Here is a 17,191-nt window from a genome sequence, read left to right as displayed (position 1 = left end):
CCGTGTCCCCGTGACGAAGGCAGGAAAAGCAGACCTTCCTGACCATTCGTTGGCGGGCGGAACCCTAGGGGCGGGGGCGGTGAATGGGAAGAGCAGGGACGCCCCCAACGTCTGCGGACCCCAGCAGTTCCGCCGCGTCCCTCCTCCCTCCGGCTCGAGGAGGGGAGGGCGGGGCGCCGTGCTCCTCCCCCTCCGCCCCATTGGCTCCCGAGCCTGATGGCCCCGCCCCCGCCCGCCCCCGCCCCCATCCAAACGATCTGCCCCCTGAGGACTCCTGCTATTGAGTCAGGTAAGGCGGGAATGGGCGGGCGGACACAGGCACCTCCTCACGATCAAATGGCCCGAGTTAAAGGCTCCTTCCTCTTGGGAGCCCAGGTGTCCGTCCTCCTCCCGCCCCCCGGCCTCCCCGCCCAGCTCCGGGAGGAGAGCCGTGGGAGAGGCACTGACAAGCGGGGGCTTACCGGATAAACCGATGGGAGCGGAACCAAGATCTTGATTGATGTGTGCCCTCCTCCTCCTCCTCCTCCTCCTCCTCCTCCTCCTCCTCCTCCTCCTCCTCCTCCTCTAGATCTCTCTTCTGCAGCCGCTGGCGGAAGGCCCCTCGGGTTGTTTAAATGGGGAGCACCCCACTTTGCTGTACTGATTACCGCGGAAGACTGGTTTCTATCACCGGTACTTCACACAGGTCCAGGGTCCTCACCGCAGACAGTGCGGTTTCTGGGCCCCTTGTGTCTGAGCAAGTCATCTTCCGGACCGCTGTTAGAAGTTTCTGGCCTTGCCAAGACCGGTTTGGCTCAATGGATAGAGCGTCGGCTTGGGGACTGAAGGGTCCCGGGTTCGATTCTGGTCAAGGGCATGTACCTTGGTTGCGGGCATATCTCCAGTAGGGGGTGTGCAAGAGGCAGCTGATCGATGACTCTCTCTCATGGATATGTCTAGCTCTCTATCTCTCTCCCTTCTTCTCTGTACAAAATCAATAAAATATATTTTTTTAAAAAGAAGTTTCTGGCCTTGATAGACAGAAGGATTCTCTCTTATCATTGATGTTTCTATCCCCCCTCCCTTTTTCTCTGAAGTCTATATATATATATATATATATATATATATATATATATATATATATTTAAAAAATAAAACTGCTATGGGTTTCCATAGATGGCTTCTATGATGTTGAGGTAGTTTCCTTTCATTCACTCTTGTTGAGTGTGTTTATCACGAGAGCATGTTGGATTTTGTCAAATCCTTTTTACGCATCTATTTAGATTATTTTAACCCTTCATTCTGTTAACACTTAAAGGACCAGTGCACAGATTTGTGCACGTGCGAAGGAAGTTGATTAGGAGGTGGCTGGTGGGGTGGGACTGGGTGAGGAGGGCTAGACACTCCCTGGAGCCAACCTCCATGGTCCTTCCCCAGCGGGCTGTCCTCGGGGTGGTGCCCAGGCCGGAAGGGCGTCGGCAGAGTCAGCAGGGTCCCTCCAGCAGGTGGGGTTCCTCAGCCTGACCTGCAGGGATTGGGCCCAAACCGCAGTGTGTGTGTGTGTGTGTGTGTGTGTGTGTGTGTGTGTATTTATTTATTTATTTGAGGCCCGGTGCATGAATTCATGCATGGGTGGAGTCTGGCCAGGGGAAGGGGATATGGGCGGTTGACCAGCCTGCCTGCTGGTTGAACTCCTGGTCTAGGGAACAGTTTGCATATTAGTCTTTTATTATATAGGATAGACACTGCGTGGCCAGATTGTTATGTATTCAAAGATCATAATAATCTGGCCACTGGGTGTACATAGATAGTTATATTACATTGGTACATTTTCATCTGTTGAATCATCCTGTGTTTCAGACATAAATCCCACGTTGTCATGGTGTATTATCCTTTTAATAGGCTGCTGAATTTAGTTTGCCAGTATTTTGCTTTGGGTTTTTGCGTCTATATTTATCAGGGAGATTGGTCTGCAGTTTTCTTTGGCTTTTCTATCGGGGTAATGCTGGCTTAGAAAGTGTTTCCTCCTCCTTAATTTTTAAAAATTTTTTTTTCTTTTTAAAAAAATAAATCTTTATTGTTCATATTATTACAAACGTTCCTCATTTTTCCCCCCTCCATTGCTCCCCTCCACCAGGTTCCCACCCCTCACTCTGCCCTTTCCCCACCCCCCATTGTCCTTATCCATAGGTGCACAGTTTATGTTCAGTCTCTTCCACATCCCCCTCTTCCCTTTTCCCCGAGAATCGTCAGTTCACTCCCCTTCCATATCGCTGATTCTATTATATTCACCAGTTAATATTGTTCATCAGATTTTTTAATTCTCTTGGTTTTTAGATTCACTTGTTGATAGTGAACTTGTTGTTCATAATTTTTATCTTTATTCTCTTCCTCTTCCTAAAGAACCCCCTTCAGCAATACATATAATTCTGGTTTGGTGGTGATGAACTCCTTTAGCTTTTTTTTTATTTGTGAAGCTCTTTATCTGGCCTTCGATTCTGAGTGATAGCTTTGCTGGGTATAGTATTTTTGGCTGTAGGTTCTTGCTATTCATCACCTTGAATATTTCTTGCCATTCCCGTCTGATCTGCATGGTTTCTGTTGAGAAATCAGCTGACAATCGTATGGGTGCTCCTTTATAGGTAACTACCTGCTTTTCTCTTGCTGCTTTTAATATTCTCTCTTTGTCTTTTGCTCTTGGAATTTTAATTATGATGTGTCTTGGTGTGGTCTTCTTTGGATTCCTTTTGTTTGGGGTTCTGTGTGCTTCCTGGACTTGTAAGTCTAATTCTTTCACCAGGTGGGGTTAGTTTTCTGTCACTATTTTTTCCAGTATGTTTTCGGTATTTTGCTCTCTCTCTTCTTCTGCAACCCCCATAATTCTGATGTTGGTTCGCTTGAAGTTGTCCCAGAGGTTTCTTATGCAATCTTCAACTTTCTGGATTCTTTTGTCTTCTTGCTTCTGTGGAGGAGTGTCTTCTGGCTCTTTATATTTCAAATCTTGACTTGATTCTTGCAATCTTCCATTCTGTTTTTAAGACTGTATAATATTTTTTATTTCAGAGAATGTATTCTTTATTTCTAGTTGATCCCTTTTTATTTCTAGTTAATCCCTTTTCAGATCCTCATAGGTCTCGTTTATTTTATCGGCCTTTTCTAGGAAATTCTTGAAAAACCTTATAAGCGTGGTTTTGAACTCTATATCCAGTCGCTTTTTGTCCTCCATTTCTTTCTTTTGTGATCTGTTTCCTTGTCTCGGCATTTTCACAGCTTCCCTGAGTTGGTAGGGTGGCTTTGTGTGCTAAGGTGTCCTATATGGTTCAGTGGGTCAGTCTCCCAGTTACCTGAGGTGGACACTCTTGGTGCCCCCTTTTGTGGACTGTGTGTACAGCCTTGTTGTATTTAAGTCTTGATTGTTGTTGGTATCACTGGGTGGAACTGACCACCAGGCCAATTGGCTGTGAGGATCACCTGTGCCAATGCCAGCAGACAGCCTTATTCGACTAGACTTGGAAAATTGTAAAAGCCTCTGTGCTCAGCTTGGATGGGGCAGAGTTTCAGGGTGGAGCCTACAGCCTTGGCTTCTCGTCAGCCCTGCCCATGAGGTTCCTGAGTCTCAGTGTTCCTCAGTGTTCCTCAGTACTGGCTGCAAGCACCTTTGAGAGAAAGGTGCCCTCGAGTTTCACCCTCCACCAAACAGTCTAGGCTCTCCCCCAATGAGCCCAAAACTGGGGTTCAGTGCGGTTGGAAGTGGGGTTCAGAGCAGTCTGGAGCTTTTGTCTCCTTCCCGCTAGGGCAATCCAGCAGCAGAGTCAACAGTCTGTCCTCTGTGCGCAATGTGCACGCCTCTGGGACTGCCTTCCGCTGCTCCTCTGAGTTTCCGCCTTACAGCCCAGACTCCCTCCGTATGAGCATGGTTCCCCAGGGTCTCACCCAGAACTGGGGTTCAGTGCTGTCGGAGCTGGGGTTCAGCACAGTCTGGAGCTTTTATCTACTTCCCGCTAGGGAACGCCATTCAGGCACTCAGCCTCCCCCTCCTCTTTGGCTCCTTCCTCTCCCCGAGTGCACTGTGTCTCCGTACTTTAGGCTTTTACAGTTCCTCTGATTTTCCTTCTGATTTTCTCTTTCCTTCTAGTTGTAGAATTTCCAGTCACTCAGTTTTCCTGTAGTTCTGGATAATGTCCATTTTGTATTTTAGTTGTATTTTCTTTGAAATTGTTGTGTGAGGCTGCAGTTAGGCGTTTACCTATGCTGCCATCTTGGTTTCTCCCCCTCCTCCTTAATTTTTGATAAAAGTTTGAAGAAAATGGATACTAGTCTCTCTTTAACTGTTTGTTATTCAGTGAAGCCATTAGGTCCAGGGCTTTTATTTATTAGGAGATATTTTTTGGGGGGGAGAGGGGGCACAGAGATTTTTTAAATTACTGATTTAGTCTCCTGCCTAGTATGTTGAGTCAGATTTGCTATTTCTTTGTGATTTAGTCTTGGTAAATTTTCTGTTTCTATGAGTTTTCCATTTTATTTAGATTGTCTGCGTTTTTTTGGTGTATAATTGTTCATAGTCCTCTCTTGTAATCCTTTCTTTAAAAAATACATATTTTTATTGATTTCAGAGAGGAAGGGAGATAGAGAGAAACATCAGTGATGAGAGAGAGAATCATTGATCGGCTGCCTCCTGTACACCCCACACTGGTATCAAGCCCGCCACCCGGGCGTGTATCGTGACCGGGAATCGAACCGTGACCTCTTGGTTCATAGGTCGACGCTCAACCACTAAGCTACGCCAGCCAGGCAAGTCTCAGGGTTTTTGTAAGATGAGTCTTGTCTTCCCTTAACTCATGCGGCGAACTTTTAAAGTTCTTGATGTTCTTAAGGTCAAGAAGGAAGGAGGCCCCATCCTTGCAGAAGCGGGAACTAGAGCCTCCTCAGAATGACGAGCGTCCTCAGAAACACAGAGCCCCAGGAGGAGAAAGCCCGGATGTCTCAGTCTCCCGATTTCGCCACATCTTCCAATTCCAAGGCCGAGAGGGCTACCACGTCAGCTCCCCCGATGGAACACGCTCCCCCGATCAAACACGCTCCCCCGATCAAACACGCTCCCCTGATCAAAAACACCTTGGCGCTGCCTGCCGAGGAACTGACCATAGAGGAACAGAGTCTACACGGGCTTGACGAGGAGCTCGAGAGAACCCTGGAGGCCATATACAGAGATGAGCCGAAGGACGATTGCCTCTCGAGCCGACCATCCTGGGCCAATAAGGCGGAGTACTTCCTGGCCCAGGTGGGCTACTCTGTGGGGCTGAGCACCATCTGGCGCTTCCCTTATCTGTGTCTTCACAACGGAGGTGGTAAGCCTGGGGGGGGAGGGGTCTTGAACCCAGGAAGGGTCACGGAGCCAGAGGCTTGTTCTGGCTTCTCTGGGGTCTCTGAGATACATAGGGGGTGAGGATTTGGGGTCCTGCATGAGGCAAGAGCCAAGCACGTGAATACACAGAACCTCCGGAGGGCGAGAGCGGGATATCGGAATGCTTTGGGTCCATCAGGGGCGGGGGGGGGGGGGGGGTGTGTGGAGATCCGGGTCAGGAGTCGGGGTAGAAACGAGGTCTCTGGGTCTTCCAGGACCTGGGGGATAAGGGCCTGGACCCCTGGGGCTGCGAGGGATGTGGAGATAGATGAAGCCCGATGCCCTTGGCCCTGATAGGGAATGTGCTCTCCTGGGCTCCCCAAAAAGTCCAGGGGCTCAAACACACGCCACAGATGGTCCTCAGAGACCCTTCCGAATCTCCTGCGCAGGGAGCTTCATCATCATCTACATCTTCATGCTGGCCCTGGTCGGAGTCCCTCTCCTGGTGATGGAGATAGCGCTCGGTCAGAGGTTACATCAGGGCAGCATCGGCGTGTGGAAGAACATGACGCCCTGGTGCAGTGGTGTGGGGTACAGCAGCTTCATGGTGAGGAGCCCTGGGCTGCCCAGGCCTGCCCTTCACGCCGAACCCTCTCCCCACCCTCGTCCCGGAGCGGGCCCCGTGATTTCACCTCCTCCAGTTCCCCGATCCTCTGTCAAATTCCCTCCCTCCTGCTGGCCCGCCTCTCCTCCCCCGCCTCCAGAATCCTTCACGGTCCCTAGGTGTGCTTCGTCGTGGGCCTGTACTACAGCGTGCTCATGGCTTGGAGTCTCTACTATCTGGTCCAGTCTTTCCAGTCTCCACTGCCGTGGGCCATGTGCCCCTTTCTGAACAACTCCAGCTCTTTCGGTGAGAAGGGAGGTGAGCAAAGGGCGAGTGGGGAGGGCTGAGCAGAGGAAAGGGGGATGAAGGAAGAAGAAGGTCGCTGAGAGAGATGGACACGCAGATGGACGATGACCTGGGACGGGAAGGAGCGGGTGGAGGAAAAGAAGGGGAGGTGCCTGTGCTTGCAGTTTCCTCCATGGCCACGTTCCCCTCAGATCCCGAATGTTCCCGGACGGCGTCCACCACGTACTTCTGGTACCGGCAGGTGCTGCGGACCACGGATGAGATCGAGCTGGGCGGGCTCCCGGTCACGCACCTCTGCATCTCTCTCCTGGTGGCCTGGTTAATTATCTGCATCTCTCTGGTCAAAGGGCTCAAGTCCACTGGGAAGGTGAGCTACCTTCTAACTGACTCCTCTGATGGTCTCCTTTCTACCGGAGACCCTGTATTCTCCCAGCCTGATGCCTGTAGGTCCCCAACTTCTTTAAAAAAAAAAAAAATGTTCTTATTGATTTCAGAGAAGAAGGGAGAGGATGAGAGAGAGAGAAACATCAATGACGAGAGTGGATCATTGATCAGCTGCCTCCTGCACACCCCCCACTGGGGATGCGCCCGCAACCAAGGCACATACCCTTGACCGGAATCGAACCTGGGACCCTTCAGTCTGCAGGCCGATGCTCTATCCACTGAGCCAAACTGGTCCCGGTGTCCCACAGCTTTTTTAAAGGATATTTTCCCCAATGATTTTTAGAGAGCGTGGAAGGGGAAGGAGAGAGAAGAGAGACGGAAAGAGAGAAACATCAATGTGTGAGAGAGACACATCGATGCCTGGCCTCCTGCTCCTTCCCCCGCCCCCCCCTCCGCCCCCGACCAGGGCCGGGATTGAACCTGTAACCAAGGTATGTGCCCTTGACTGGGGAATCTGGCCCGTGAGCCTTCAGTCTGCGGGTTGATGTTCTAGCCACTGAGCCACACCAGCCCACTCCAGACTTCTCGTTTCTCCTCCTCTGACCTCTGATTCCCAATGGTTTTGGTCCTACTATCCCAACCTTTGCCTTTGCTGAACTTTCTTCAAAGACTCATACTTCTGGCCGAAACCGGTTTGGCTCAGTGGCTAGAGCGTCGGCTTGGAGACTGAAGGGTCCCGGGTTCGATTCTGGTCAAGGGCATGTACCTTGGTTGCGGGCATATCCCCGGTAGGGTGTGTGCATGAGGCAGTTGATCGATGACTCTCTCTCTCTCATCGATGTTTCTAACTCTCTACTCTGTATCCCTCTCCCTTCCTCTCTGTACAAAATCAATAAAATATATTAAAAAAATATTAAAAAAAAAAAAAGACTCATACTTCTGGCCGAAACCGGTTTGGCTCAGTGGATAGAGCATCAGCCCGCGGACTGAAAGGTCCCGGGTTCCATTCTGGTCAAGGGCATGTACCTTGGTTGAGGGCACATCCCCAGTAGGGAGCTTGCAAGAGGCAGCTGATGGATGACTGTCTCTCTCACCGATGTTTCTAACTCTCTACTCTGTATCCCTCTCCCTTCCTCTCTGTAAAAAATCAATAAAATATATAAAATTAAAAAAAATTAGCCGAGACCGGTTTGGCTCAATGGATAGAGCGTCGGCTTGGGGACTGAAGGGTCCCAGGTTCGATTCCGGTCAAGGGCATGTACCTTGGTTGCGGGCATATCCCCAGTAGGGGGTGTGCAAGAGGCAGCTGATTGATGACTCTCTCTCATCGATGTTTCTAACTCTCTATCTCTCTCCCTTCCTCTCTGTACAAAATCAATAAAATATATTTAAAATAAATAAATAAATTTAATTAAATTAAATTAAATTTTAAAAAATTAAAAACAAAAAGACTCATACTTCCTACCCAGATGCTGTATGTCTCCGTGCTCCTCCCCTACATCATCTTTGTCTGCGTCCTCATCCGGAGCCTCATGCTGAAGGGAGCGGACTTTGGGATCAGGAGCCTGCTGGCCGCCCAGGTGAGGTGTGCTTCCCTGTGGGGATCTCTTTCACGCCCCGCGTGGACAGGGATCCAATTCGGGGTTCGGGTTCTGGAGAAGGGCCGCACACAAACTCAATGTGGCGACATGGGGGCCAGGCGGCAGTCCAACTCCAGTGGCCCTGCCGTCCCTTTTATGGAGGCTCTGGGGAAAACCTCTTAGGCAAGGTAAACAGATTTACATGCAGCCCTTGGGCAGGAAATCACAGAAGCTTACACGGACAGACAGATGGAGGCTGCTTCAGCTAACCATGTCTCCACTCAAGGGTGAGTGGTGAGAGCAATGAAGGTTGTTGACCAGCCTTCCTGGCTTCCTGTCAACATCTCTCTCTCTCTCTTTTTTAAAAATATATTTTATTGATTTTTTTTACAGAGAGGAAGGGAGAGAGATAATTAGAAACATCGATGAGAGAGAAACATCGATCAGCTGTCTCTTGCACACCCCCTACCGGGGATGTGCCCGCAACCCAGGTACATGCCCTTGACTGGAATCGAACCTGGGACCTTTCGGTCCGCAGGCCGACGCTCTATCCACTGAGCCACACCGGTTTCGGCCAACATCTCTCTTTTAGTGAAACTCATTTGTTCCTGGCAATTCTCCCCCTCTCCCCACTTAGCCCTCTGACCCCGGGGCGGGTACCGGGATGGGTACCGGGATGGGTACCAGGACGGTGCAGCCTGGGCCAGCCCCCCCCCCCCCCCGGGCCCCGCCCACGCACGCTTCCCCCCTCCCCCAGGTGCCAGCCCTGTACTCGGTGGACGTGTGGCGCCGCACGGGGAACCACCTCTTCCTGTCCATGGGCTCGGGCTTCGGCTGCTTCACCGCCATCAGCTCGTACATCCCTCGCTCCAACAACTGCATCATGGACGCCTCGGCCGTGGCCTTCCTCAACCTGCTCATCTCGGTGACGGCCACGCTGTTCGTGTTCGCCACGATGGGCTACCTGGCCACGGAGAACAGCGAGAAGTGCTACGTGAAGTGAGCAGCCCCGGACCCGAGCCTTAGCGACAGCACAGGGACTCCCGGCCGGCCCGTCCCTCAGGGACGCTGGCTCGGTCAGCGCAGGTCCCTCACAATGGAGCGCCCTAAGCTTTACAAACACTGAGTCTCTCTAAACGAAGAAAACCCCAAACGCGGATGTTTTCAAAGGTGTGTCTGCCAGGGGAGACTGAGGGGATGCCTTCAACTGAACCAGGAGACAAAAAAAAAAAAAAAAAAAAAAACAGCACAAACCCCCATGGCCTATTTTCTTTTTCTAAAATATATTTTTATGGATTTCAGAGGGGAAGGGAGAGGGAGAGAGAGAGAGAGAGAGAGAAACATCAATGATGAGAGAGAATCGTTGATTGGCTGCCTCCTGCACGCCCCCTACTGGGGACCAAGCCCCCAATCCAGGCATCGGCCCTTGGCCGGGAATCGAACCCGGGACCCTTCAGTCCGCAGGCGACGACACTCTATCCGTGAAGCCAAACTAGCTAGGGCCCTATTTTCTTTTTTAAGAAAATAATTCCTTATTGTTAAAAGGATTACATATGTCCCCTGCCTATTCCTGACTTTCATATCCCATGGCATTCATTTCAAAATGCATATCACACATTTCTTTTAATATATATATATATATATATATATATATATATATATATATATATATATATACACACTATTGATTTTTACAGAGAGGAATAGTTAAAAACATCGATGAGAGAGAAACATCCATCAGCTGCCTCCTGCACACCCCCTACTGGAATCCCTTGCCCTTGACCGGAATCGAACCCAGGACCCTTCAGTCCGCAGGCCGACGCTCTATCCACTGAGCTACACCGGCCAGGGCCAGACATCTCTTTACAAAGCACCTCCTGTGTACCCCCCCGTATGCTGGGTTCTGGAAACGGAGCCAGTCGGAATCAGACCGTCCTCCCTGCCCTCAGGGAGGCAGAGACCACGCTAGTGACGTCCCTCCTCCTCTAGAGCGTGAGGGAGACGGAGAGGCGCTCTCCTAGGGGCCCCGATGGTCTCACCGATGGTCTCACCGGTGCCGCCCCGCCCCCAGGAACGCGGAGAGGGTCATGAACCTGGTCACCGCCGGGGTGCTGCCGCCCGAGCTGCGGCTCCCGGAGAGCCTGTACCAGCACATGAGCTACACCTACCCCAGGTGGTTCGGCAACCTCCCCGAGCCCGTCAGGATCGTGGCCCTGCCCTACCTGTCCAACTGCGACCTGTCCGAGCAGCTAAAGGAGGTAGGCAAGGCCGGGCGGGGGGAGGGGCGGTCCCCCTCCCCCCTCCCCGCCCCCGTCCCTCCCCCCTCCCCCCCGCCCCCCCCCGCCCCCCGCGCACCGGACACGCCAGCTCTCCTCCCGAGTCTGTAGAACCCAGGAGGCAATTCCCAGCAGCAGCCTGGACAACCAAGCAAGGTGCACAGCCTCTTTATTTAATTTAATTTTATTTTATTTTATTTATTTTTTTAATATATTTTATTGATTTTTTTTACAGAGAGGAAGGGAGAGAGGGATAGAGAGCCAGAAACGTCGATGAGAGAGAAACATCGAGCAGCCGCCTCCTGCACACCCCCCACCGGGGATGTGCCCGCAACCAACGTACATGCCCTTGACCGGAATCGAACCTGGGACCTTTCAGTCCGCAGGCCGACACTCTACCACTGAGCCAAACCGGTTTTGGCTCTTTTTTTTTTTTTTTTTTTTTAAATTTTTATTGATTTTTTACAGAGAGGAAGGGACAGGGATAGAGAGTTAGAAACATTGATCAGCTGCCTCCTGCACACCCCCCACTGGGGATGTGCCCGCAACCAAGGTACATGCCCTTGACCGGAATCGAACCTGGGACCTTTCAGTCCGCAGGCCCATGCTCTATCCACCAGCCAAACCAGTTTCGGCTCTTCTTCTTTCTTAAAAAAAGTTATTGACTGATTTTTCACAGAGAGAAGCATTGATTTGTTTTTCCATTCATTTATGCATTCATAATTTACTTCTTAAAAATATATACATTTTATTGATTTTTTTTTTTTTTTTTTTTTAACAGAGAGGAAGGGAGAGAGATAGAGAGCTAGAAACATCGATCAGCTGCCTCCTGCACACCTCCTACTGGGGATGTGCCCGCAACCAAGGTATTATACATGCCCTTGACCGGAATGGAACCTGGGACCCTTCAGTCCGCAGGCCGATGCTCTATCCACTGGGCCACACCGGTCGGGGCTGCGGCCTCCTTTGGTGACACAGCCGTGGTAGGCTCTGTCGCACGGAGCACCCAAGTTCACGTGCACCTGTTGAGCTCACACCCGAGGTGCTGGAGCAGCAGATGTCGCAGGAGGAAGTCCATTGTAGTGTCACGGACAGTGCTGGGGGGTGGGGGGGGGGACAGCAGCGGAGTTGGGGCTCCACGGGCCCTCTGACCACCCGCCCCCCCGCCCCTTCCTTCCACTCGCAGGTCATGGAGGGGCCCGGCGTGGCCTTCGTGGCCTTCACCGAGATCGTCGCCGTGTTTGCCGGGTCCACCTTCTGGGCCATCATCGTCTTCCTGTTCCTGGTGGCCACGGGGCTGAGCACCATGCAGGGCATCATGCAGGGCCTCATCACGCCGCTGCTGGACACCTTCGCCTTCACCAGGCGGCACTCCACGCTGCTCACAGGTGCCCTGACCCCGCCCCCGGCCCGCCCCGCCCCCGCCCCCGGCCCCATCCCCACCCCGCCCCGCCCCCACCCCCACCCCACCCCCGCCCCCACCCCCACCCCATCCCCACCCCCACCTCCGCCCTCACCCCCACCCCCATTCCCACCCCCACCCCATCCCCACCCCCACCTCCGCCCTCACCCCCACCCCCATTCCCACCCCCACCCCATCCCCACCCCCACCTCCGCCCTCACCCCCACCCCCATTCCCACCCCCACCCCATCCCCACCCCCACCTCCGCCCTCACCCCCACCCCCATTCCCACCCCCACCCCATCCCCACCCCCACCTCCGCCCTCACCCCCACCCCCATTCCCACCCCCACCCCATCCCCACCCCCACCTCCGCCCTCACCCCCACCCCCACCCCATCCCCACCCCCACCTCCGCCCCCACCTCACCCCCATCCCCATCCCCACCTCCGCCCCCACCCCCACCCCACCCCCACCCCCACCCCCACCCCCACCCCATCCCCACCCCCACCTCCGCCCCCACCTCACCCCCATCCCCACCCCCACCTCAGCCCCCACCCCACCCCCACCCCATCCCCACCCCCACCTCCGCCCTCACCCCCACCCCCATTCCCACCCCCACCCCATCCCCACCCCCACCTCCGCCCTCACCCCCACCCCCATTCCCACCCCCACCCCATCCCCACCCCCACCTCCGCCCCCACCTCACCCCCATCCCCACCCCCGCCCCCACCCCCACCCCATCCCCACCCCCACCCCCGCCCCCACCCCCACCCCATCCCCACCCCCACCTCCGCCCCCACCCCCACGCCCATCCCCACCCCCGCCCCGCACCCCTCAGCTCATCCCCGCAGGACCCCTGGCCTGACCGGTCCGGTCCCCCCCCAGTGGGCGTCTGCACCTCCATGTCGCTGGGCAGCTTCTTCTTCGTGCGGCCCTCGGGCAGCTACTACGTGAACCTGCTGGACGACTACTGGGCGTCGCTGCCCCTCTTCGTCATCCTCATCGTGGAGAACGTGTCCATGGCCTGGATCTACGGGGCCCGGCGGTGAGGCCCAGCCCCGGCCCCCGCCCCGGCCCCCGCCCGCCCCCGCGATCCCGGGCCCGGCCGGCCGCGCCCCGCGGGGCGGGAGGAGGCGGACGGGCTGGTTTGGGGGAGAGGACGGAGGAGGCACAAAGTGGTGAACGGTCCGAAGCCGGGCCTCGGGGACCCGCACGCTTGGAGCACGGGAGCCTGCGCTTCTCCCAGTGGCCCTCTCTGAGGAGCAGCAGCCCCGGCCTCGCCGGAAACGCAGGCCCGCCGAAGCCGGTGTGGCTCAGTGGGTAGAGCGGCGGCCTGCGGACTGAGGGGTCCTGGGTTTGATTCCAGTCAAGGGCATGTGCCTTGGTTGCGGGCACATCCCCGGTGGGGGGAGTGCAGGAGGCAGCTGATGGATGTTTCTCTCTCATCGCTGTTTCTAGCTCTATTCCTCTCCCTTCCTCTCTATAAAATCAATAAAAAAAAATAAAAAGGAATTAAAAAAGAGAGAAACGCAGCCCTCAGGCTCCGCACGGTGACAGGAACCCCGCCTTCCCGACGCCCCGGCCCTTTCACACAGCCCCTCATGTGGTGACCCTCAGCCGGACAATCATTTTCGGTGCTACTTCATAACTGCAATTTCGCTACTGTTATGAATCCTAATGCAAATATCTGTGTTTTCCGACGGCGACCCACTGGCTGAGAACCGCTAGCAGGGTTGCCAAAGACCATCAGAAAACACAGATATTTACATTATTATTCGTAACAGTAGCAAATTACAGTTATGAAGTAGCAACGAAAATAATTTTATTTTTATTTATTTATTTTACTTTTTAAAATATATTTTATTGATTTTTTTATAGAGAGGAAGGGAGAGGGATAAAGAGCTAGAAACATTGATCAGCTGCCTCCTGCAAACCCCCCCCCCCTCCGGGGATGTGCCCGCAACCAAGGTACATGCCCTTGACTGGAATTGAACCTGGGACCCTTGAGTCCCCAGTGTGTGTGTGGGGGGGGAGGTGCAAGAGGCAGCTGATCAATGATTCTCTCTCGTCAATGCTTCTAACTCTCTATCCCTCTCTCTTCCTCTCTGTAAAAAAAAAAAAATCAATAAAATATATATTTTAAAAATCAATAAAATATATATATTTTTAAAAAGGGGTACTAAAGATAGCAGGGCACATGGGCATAAAGAAACTACATTCAGCCGTAACTGGTTTGGCTCAATGGATAGAGCGTCAGCCTGTGGATTGAAAGGTCCTGGGTTCGATTCCAGTCAAGGGCATGTATCCTGGTTGTGGGCACATCCCCAGTGTGGGGTGTGCAGGAGGCAGCTGATCGATGTTTCTCTCTCATCTCTCATCCATGTTTTTAACTCTCTCTTTCTCTCTAAAAAATCAATAGAATATATTTAAGAGAAAAAAGAAAAGAAACTACATTTAGGAACTTGGCTTCATCCTGAAGGGGAATTTTTTTTTTTTTTAATTCCGGGGCTGGGACAGAAATGAGCCTGGAAAGGGGTGGGTTAGAGGGAGGGAGACTGGTGTGGAGACGGACAGGAAGGTCTAAGACGTGGGCAGGGGCCTTGCTGGGGCCCGGCTGGCCCTCCCCCTCCCCCACAGCTGGGGGCGGCCCCGGGCCCGCCCAACGCCCGGCCCTTCCCCCAGGTTCCACGCAGACCTGATCATCATCCTGGGCCGCCCCATCTCCCCCGTGTACCGCTGGCTCTGGAGCCTGGTGTCGCCCTTGCTGCTGCTGGTCCTGTTCGTCATCATCCTCATCCACCTGTACCAGAGGCCCATCACCTACGTGGCCTGGAACTCCAGCATCGTGAGCCTGCCTCGAGGACACCCCCACCCCCCCACCCCCCCCACCCCCCCCCGGCTCAGACCCCAGACACCCCCCCGCCCCAGACCCCAGACACCCCGCCCCCCCCCCCAGATCCCAGACACCCCCCCCCGCCACCCCTACCCCAGACCCCAGACACCCCGCCCCCCCCGCCCCAGATCCCAGACACCCCCGCCCCAGACCCCAGACACCCCGACCCCCGCCCCAGATCCCAGACACCCCCCCCCGCCACCCCCACCCCAGACCCCAGACACCCCGCCCCCCCGCCCCAGATCCCAGACACCCCCCGCCCCAGACCCCAGACACCCCGCCCCCCCGCCCCAGATCCCAGACACCCCCCCCCCGCCACCCCAGACCCCAGACACCCCGCCCCCCCGCCCCAGATCACAGACACCCCCCCCCGCCACCCCCCGCCCCAGACCCCAGACACCCCCCCCCGCCCCAGACCCCAGACCCCAGACCCCAGACACCCCCCGCCCCAGACCCCAGACACTACCCCGCCCCCAGACCCCAGACCCCAGACCCCAGACACCCCCCCCCCGCCCCAGACCCAGACACCCCTCCCCCCGCCCCAGACCCCAGACAGCCCCCCGCCCCCCCCAGGCCCCAGACCCCAGACACCCCGCCCCAGACCCCAGACAGCCCCCCGCCCCCCCCCCAGGCCCCAGACCCCAGACACCCCTCCTACCCGCCCCAGACCCCAGACAGCCCCCCGCCCCCCCCAGGCCCCAGACCCCAGACACCCCGCCCCAGACCCCAGACACCCCCCCGCCCCAGACCCCAGACACCCCCCCCCCCGCCCCAGACCCCAGACACCCCTCCCCCCCGCCCCAGACCCCAGACAGCCCCCCGCCCCCCCAGGCCCCAGACACCCCCCGCCCCAGACCCCAGACACCCCCCCCCGCCCCAGACCCCAGACACCCCCCCCCGCCCCAGACCCCATACACCACCCCGCCCCCCCCAGCCCCAGACCTCAGACACCTCCCCCGCCCCAGACCCCAGACACCCCCCCGCCCCACCCCCCCGCCCCAGACCCCAGACCCCCCTCGCCCCCCCGCCCCAGACCCCAGACACACCCCCGCCCCACCCCCCCGCCTCAGACCCCAGACCCCCCCGCCCCGGCCCCAGACACCCCCCGCCCCACCCCCGCCCCGGCCCCAGACACCCCCTGCCCCTCCTAGGGAGTGGGTGATAGATCCTCCCCTCCTCCAACTGATGGATGGAGGTAAACTCCACCTGCAGCCGGACACTGAGCACCGAACCACCCATCAGCACCTGCCAAATGCCCTAAGCCCCCATTCCTAAGCCCCCAGGTCCCTAACCATAGGCCTTACAGGAAACCACCAGTCAGCGTGTGCTGAGTGCCCTAAGCCCCGGCCCCTCTCCTCCCCTTAAAAAGTGCTTGTCGCCGAAACCGGTTTGGCTCAGTGGATAGAGCGTCGGGCTGTGGACTGGAGGGTCCCGGGTTCGATTCTGGTCAGGGACATGTGCCTTGATTGTGGGCACATCCCCAGTAGGGGGTGTGCAGGAGGCAGCTGATCGATGATTCTCTCTCATCGATGTTTCTAACTCTCTATCCCTCTCTGTGAAAAATAAATAAAATTAAAAAAATTAAAAATAAAAAGTGCGTGTGCCCCGGCCCTCGCTCTCTGTTCTTCTCTCCAATACAGCCTGTGTCCTGGCCTCCCGGCTCCAGCCCTCTGTCTCAGCTCTCAGTGGGGACAGACTTTCCAACCCAGCTTGTCTCCGGGACCCAGTCACCTCACTCCCTGGCGATCAGTTATCCGGTCTCTGGCCTTGGTTCATCTCCTACCCCCACTTTTTTTTTTAATATAGGTTTTAAAAAATATATTTTATTAATTTTTTACAGAGAGGAAGGGAGAGGGATAGAGACTTAGAAACATCGATGAGAGAGGAACATCGACCAGCTGCCTCCTGCACACCCCCTACTGGGGATGTGCCCGCAACCCAGGTACACGCCCTTGTCCGGAATCGAACCCGGGACCTTTCAGTCCGCAGGCCGATGACGCTCTATCCACTGAGCCACACCGGTTTCGGCACCTACCCCCCACCTTCGGCCCCCGACTTCGGGTGCCCTGGGCCTCCTCAGCCGTCCTCCCTTCTCCCCGCAGTCCAACGAAGTGCTCCAGAGCTACCCGGCGTGGGGAAAGGCCGTGCTGGGGCTGCTCACCTCGCTCACCATCCTGCCCATCCCCGTCTGCGCCGCCTACATCCTCCTCCACCGGATGCCGCCGCCGCCGCCGCCGGGCGCCATGCAGCACCCGGACACCGACTTCTTCAAGGGCGACGGCAAGGAGGAGAGCCAGAAGGCCCCCCTGCGGCTGTCCCCCGCGCAGGTCAAGAGGAAGACGAGCAAGTTCCGGTAACGGGGGGCCGGCTCTCCGCCGGCGGCGGGCGTTCCTCCGAAATAAAGACTGGGCTCGGCTGGCATC

The 17,191-nt window shown here is 55.7% G+C and overlaps 1 protein-coding gene across 2 annotated transcripts; it reads left to right on the top strand.

The window, feature by feature from the left end:
* The first annotated feature begins 58 nt into the window (after window positions 1-58).
* LOC311633351 (orphan sodium- and chloride-dependent neurotransmitter transporter NTT5-like) lies at window positions 59-17,183 on the top strand. 2 transcript variants are annotated; one of them, XM_084905944.1, is made up of 12 exons: window positions 59-289; window positions 4,854-5,327; window positions 5,773-5,930; window positions 6,107-6,233; window positions 6,425-6,600; window positions 8,087-8,197; window positions 8,955-9,196; window positions 10,269-10,455; window positions 11,660-11,861; window positions 12,761-12,920; window positions 14,558-14,720; window positions 16,871-17,183. In XM_084905944.1, exons 2-12 carry the CDS (start codon window positions 4,910-4,912, stop codon window positions 17,123-17,125), a joined length of 2,199 nt encoding a protein of 732 aa, XP_084762070.1. In that variant the 5' UTR covers window positions 59-289; window positions 4,854-4,909; the 3' UTR covers window positions 17,126-17,183. The 2 variants fall into 2 exon arrangements, with proteins under 2 accessions (XP_084762070.1, XP_084762069.1); XM_084905943.1 differs by having other exon boundaries at window positions 6,107-6,245.
* Window positions 17,184-17,191: the final 8 nt, after the last annotated feature.

The sequence above is a fragment of the Pipistrellus hanaki genome (assembly GCF_964339955.1).
Source record: "Pipistrellus hanaki genome assembly, chromosome: 15".
NCBI classification, from domain to species: domain Eukaryota; kingdom Metazoa; phylum Chordata; class Mammalia; order Chiroptera; family Vespertilionidae; genus Pipistrellus; species Pipistrellus hanaki.
The sequence above is the reverse complement of the archived record's forward strand: the minus strand, read 5'-3'. Positions and strand labels throughout refer to the sequence as shown.

Excerpts from the sequence above, each read along its gene's own strand:
- LOC311633351 (XM_084905943.1), top strand. The coding sequence starts at position 4,910 with ATGACGAGCGTCCTCAGAAACACAGAGCCCCAGGAGGAGAAAGCCCGG. Across the intron at positions 11,862-12,760 it reads GCACTCCACGCTGCTCACAG|TGGGCGTCTGCACCTCCATG; the intron begins GTGCCCTGACCC and ends GTCCCCCCCCAG. Across the intron at positions 12,921-14,557 it reads TGGATCTACGGGGCCCGGCG|GTTCCACGCAGACCTGATCA; the intron begins GTGAGGCCCAGC and ends CCCTTCCCCCAG.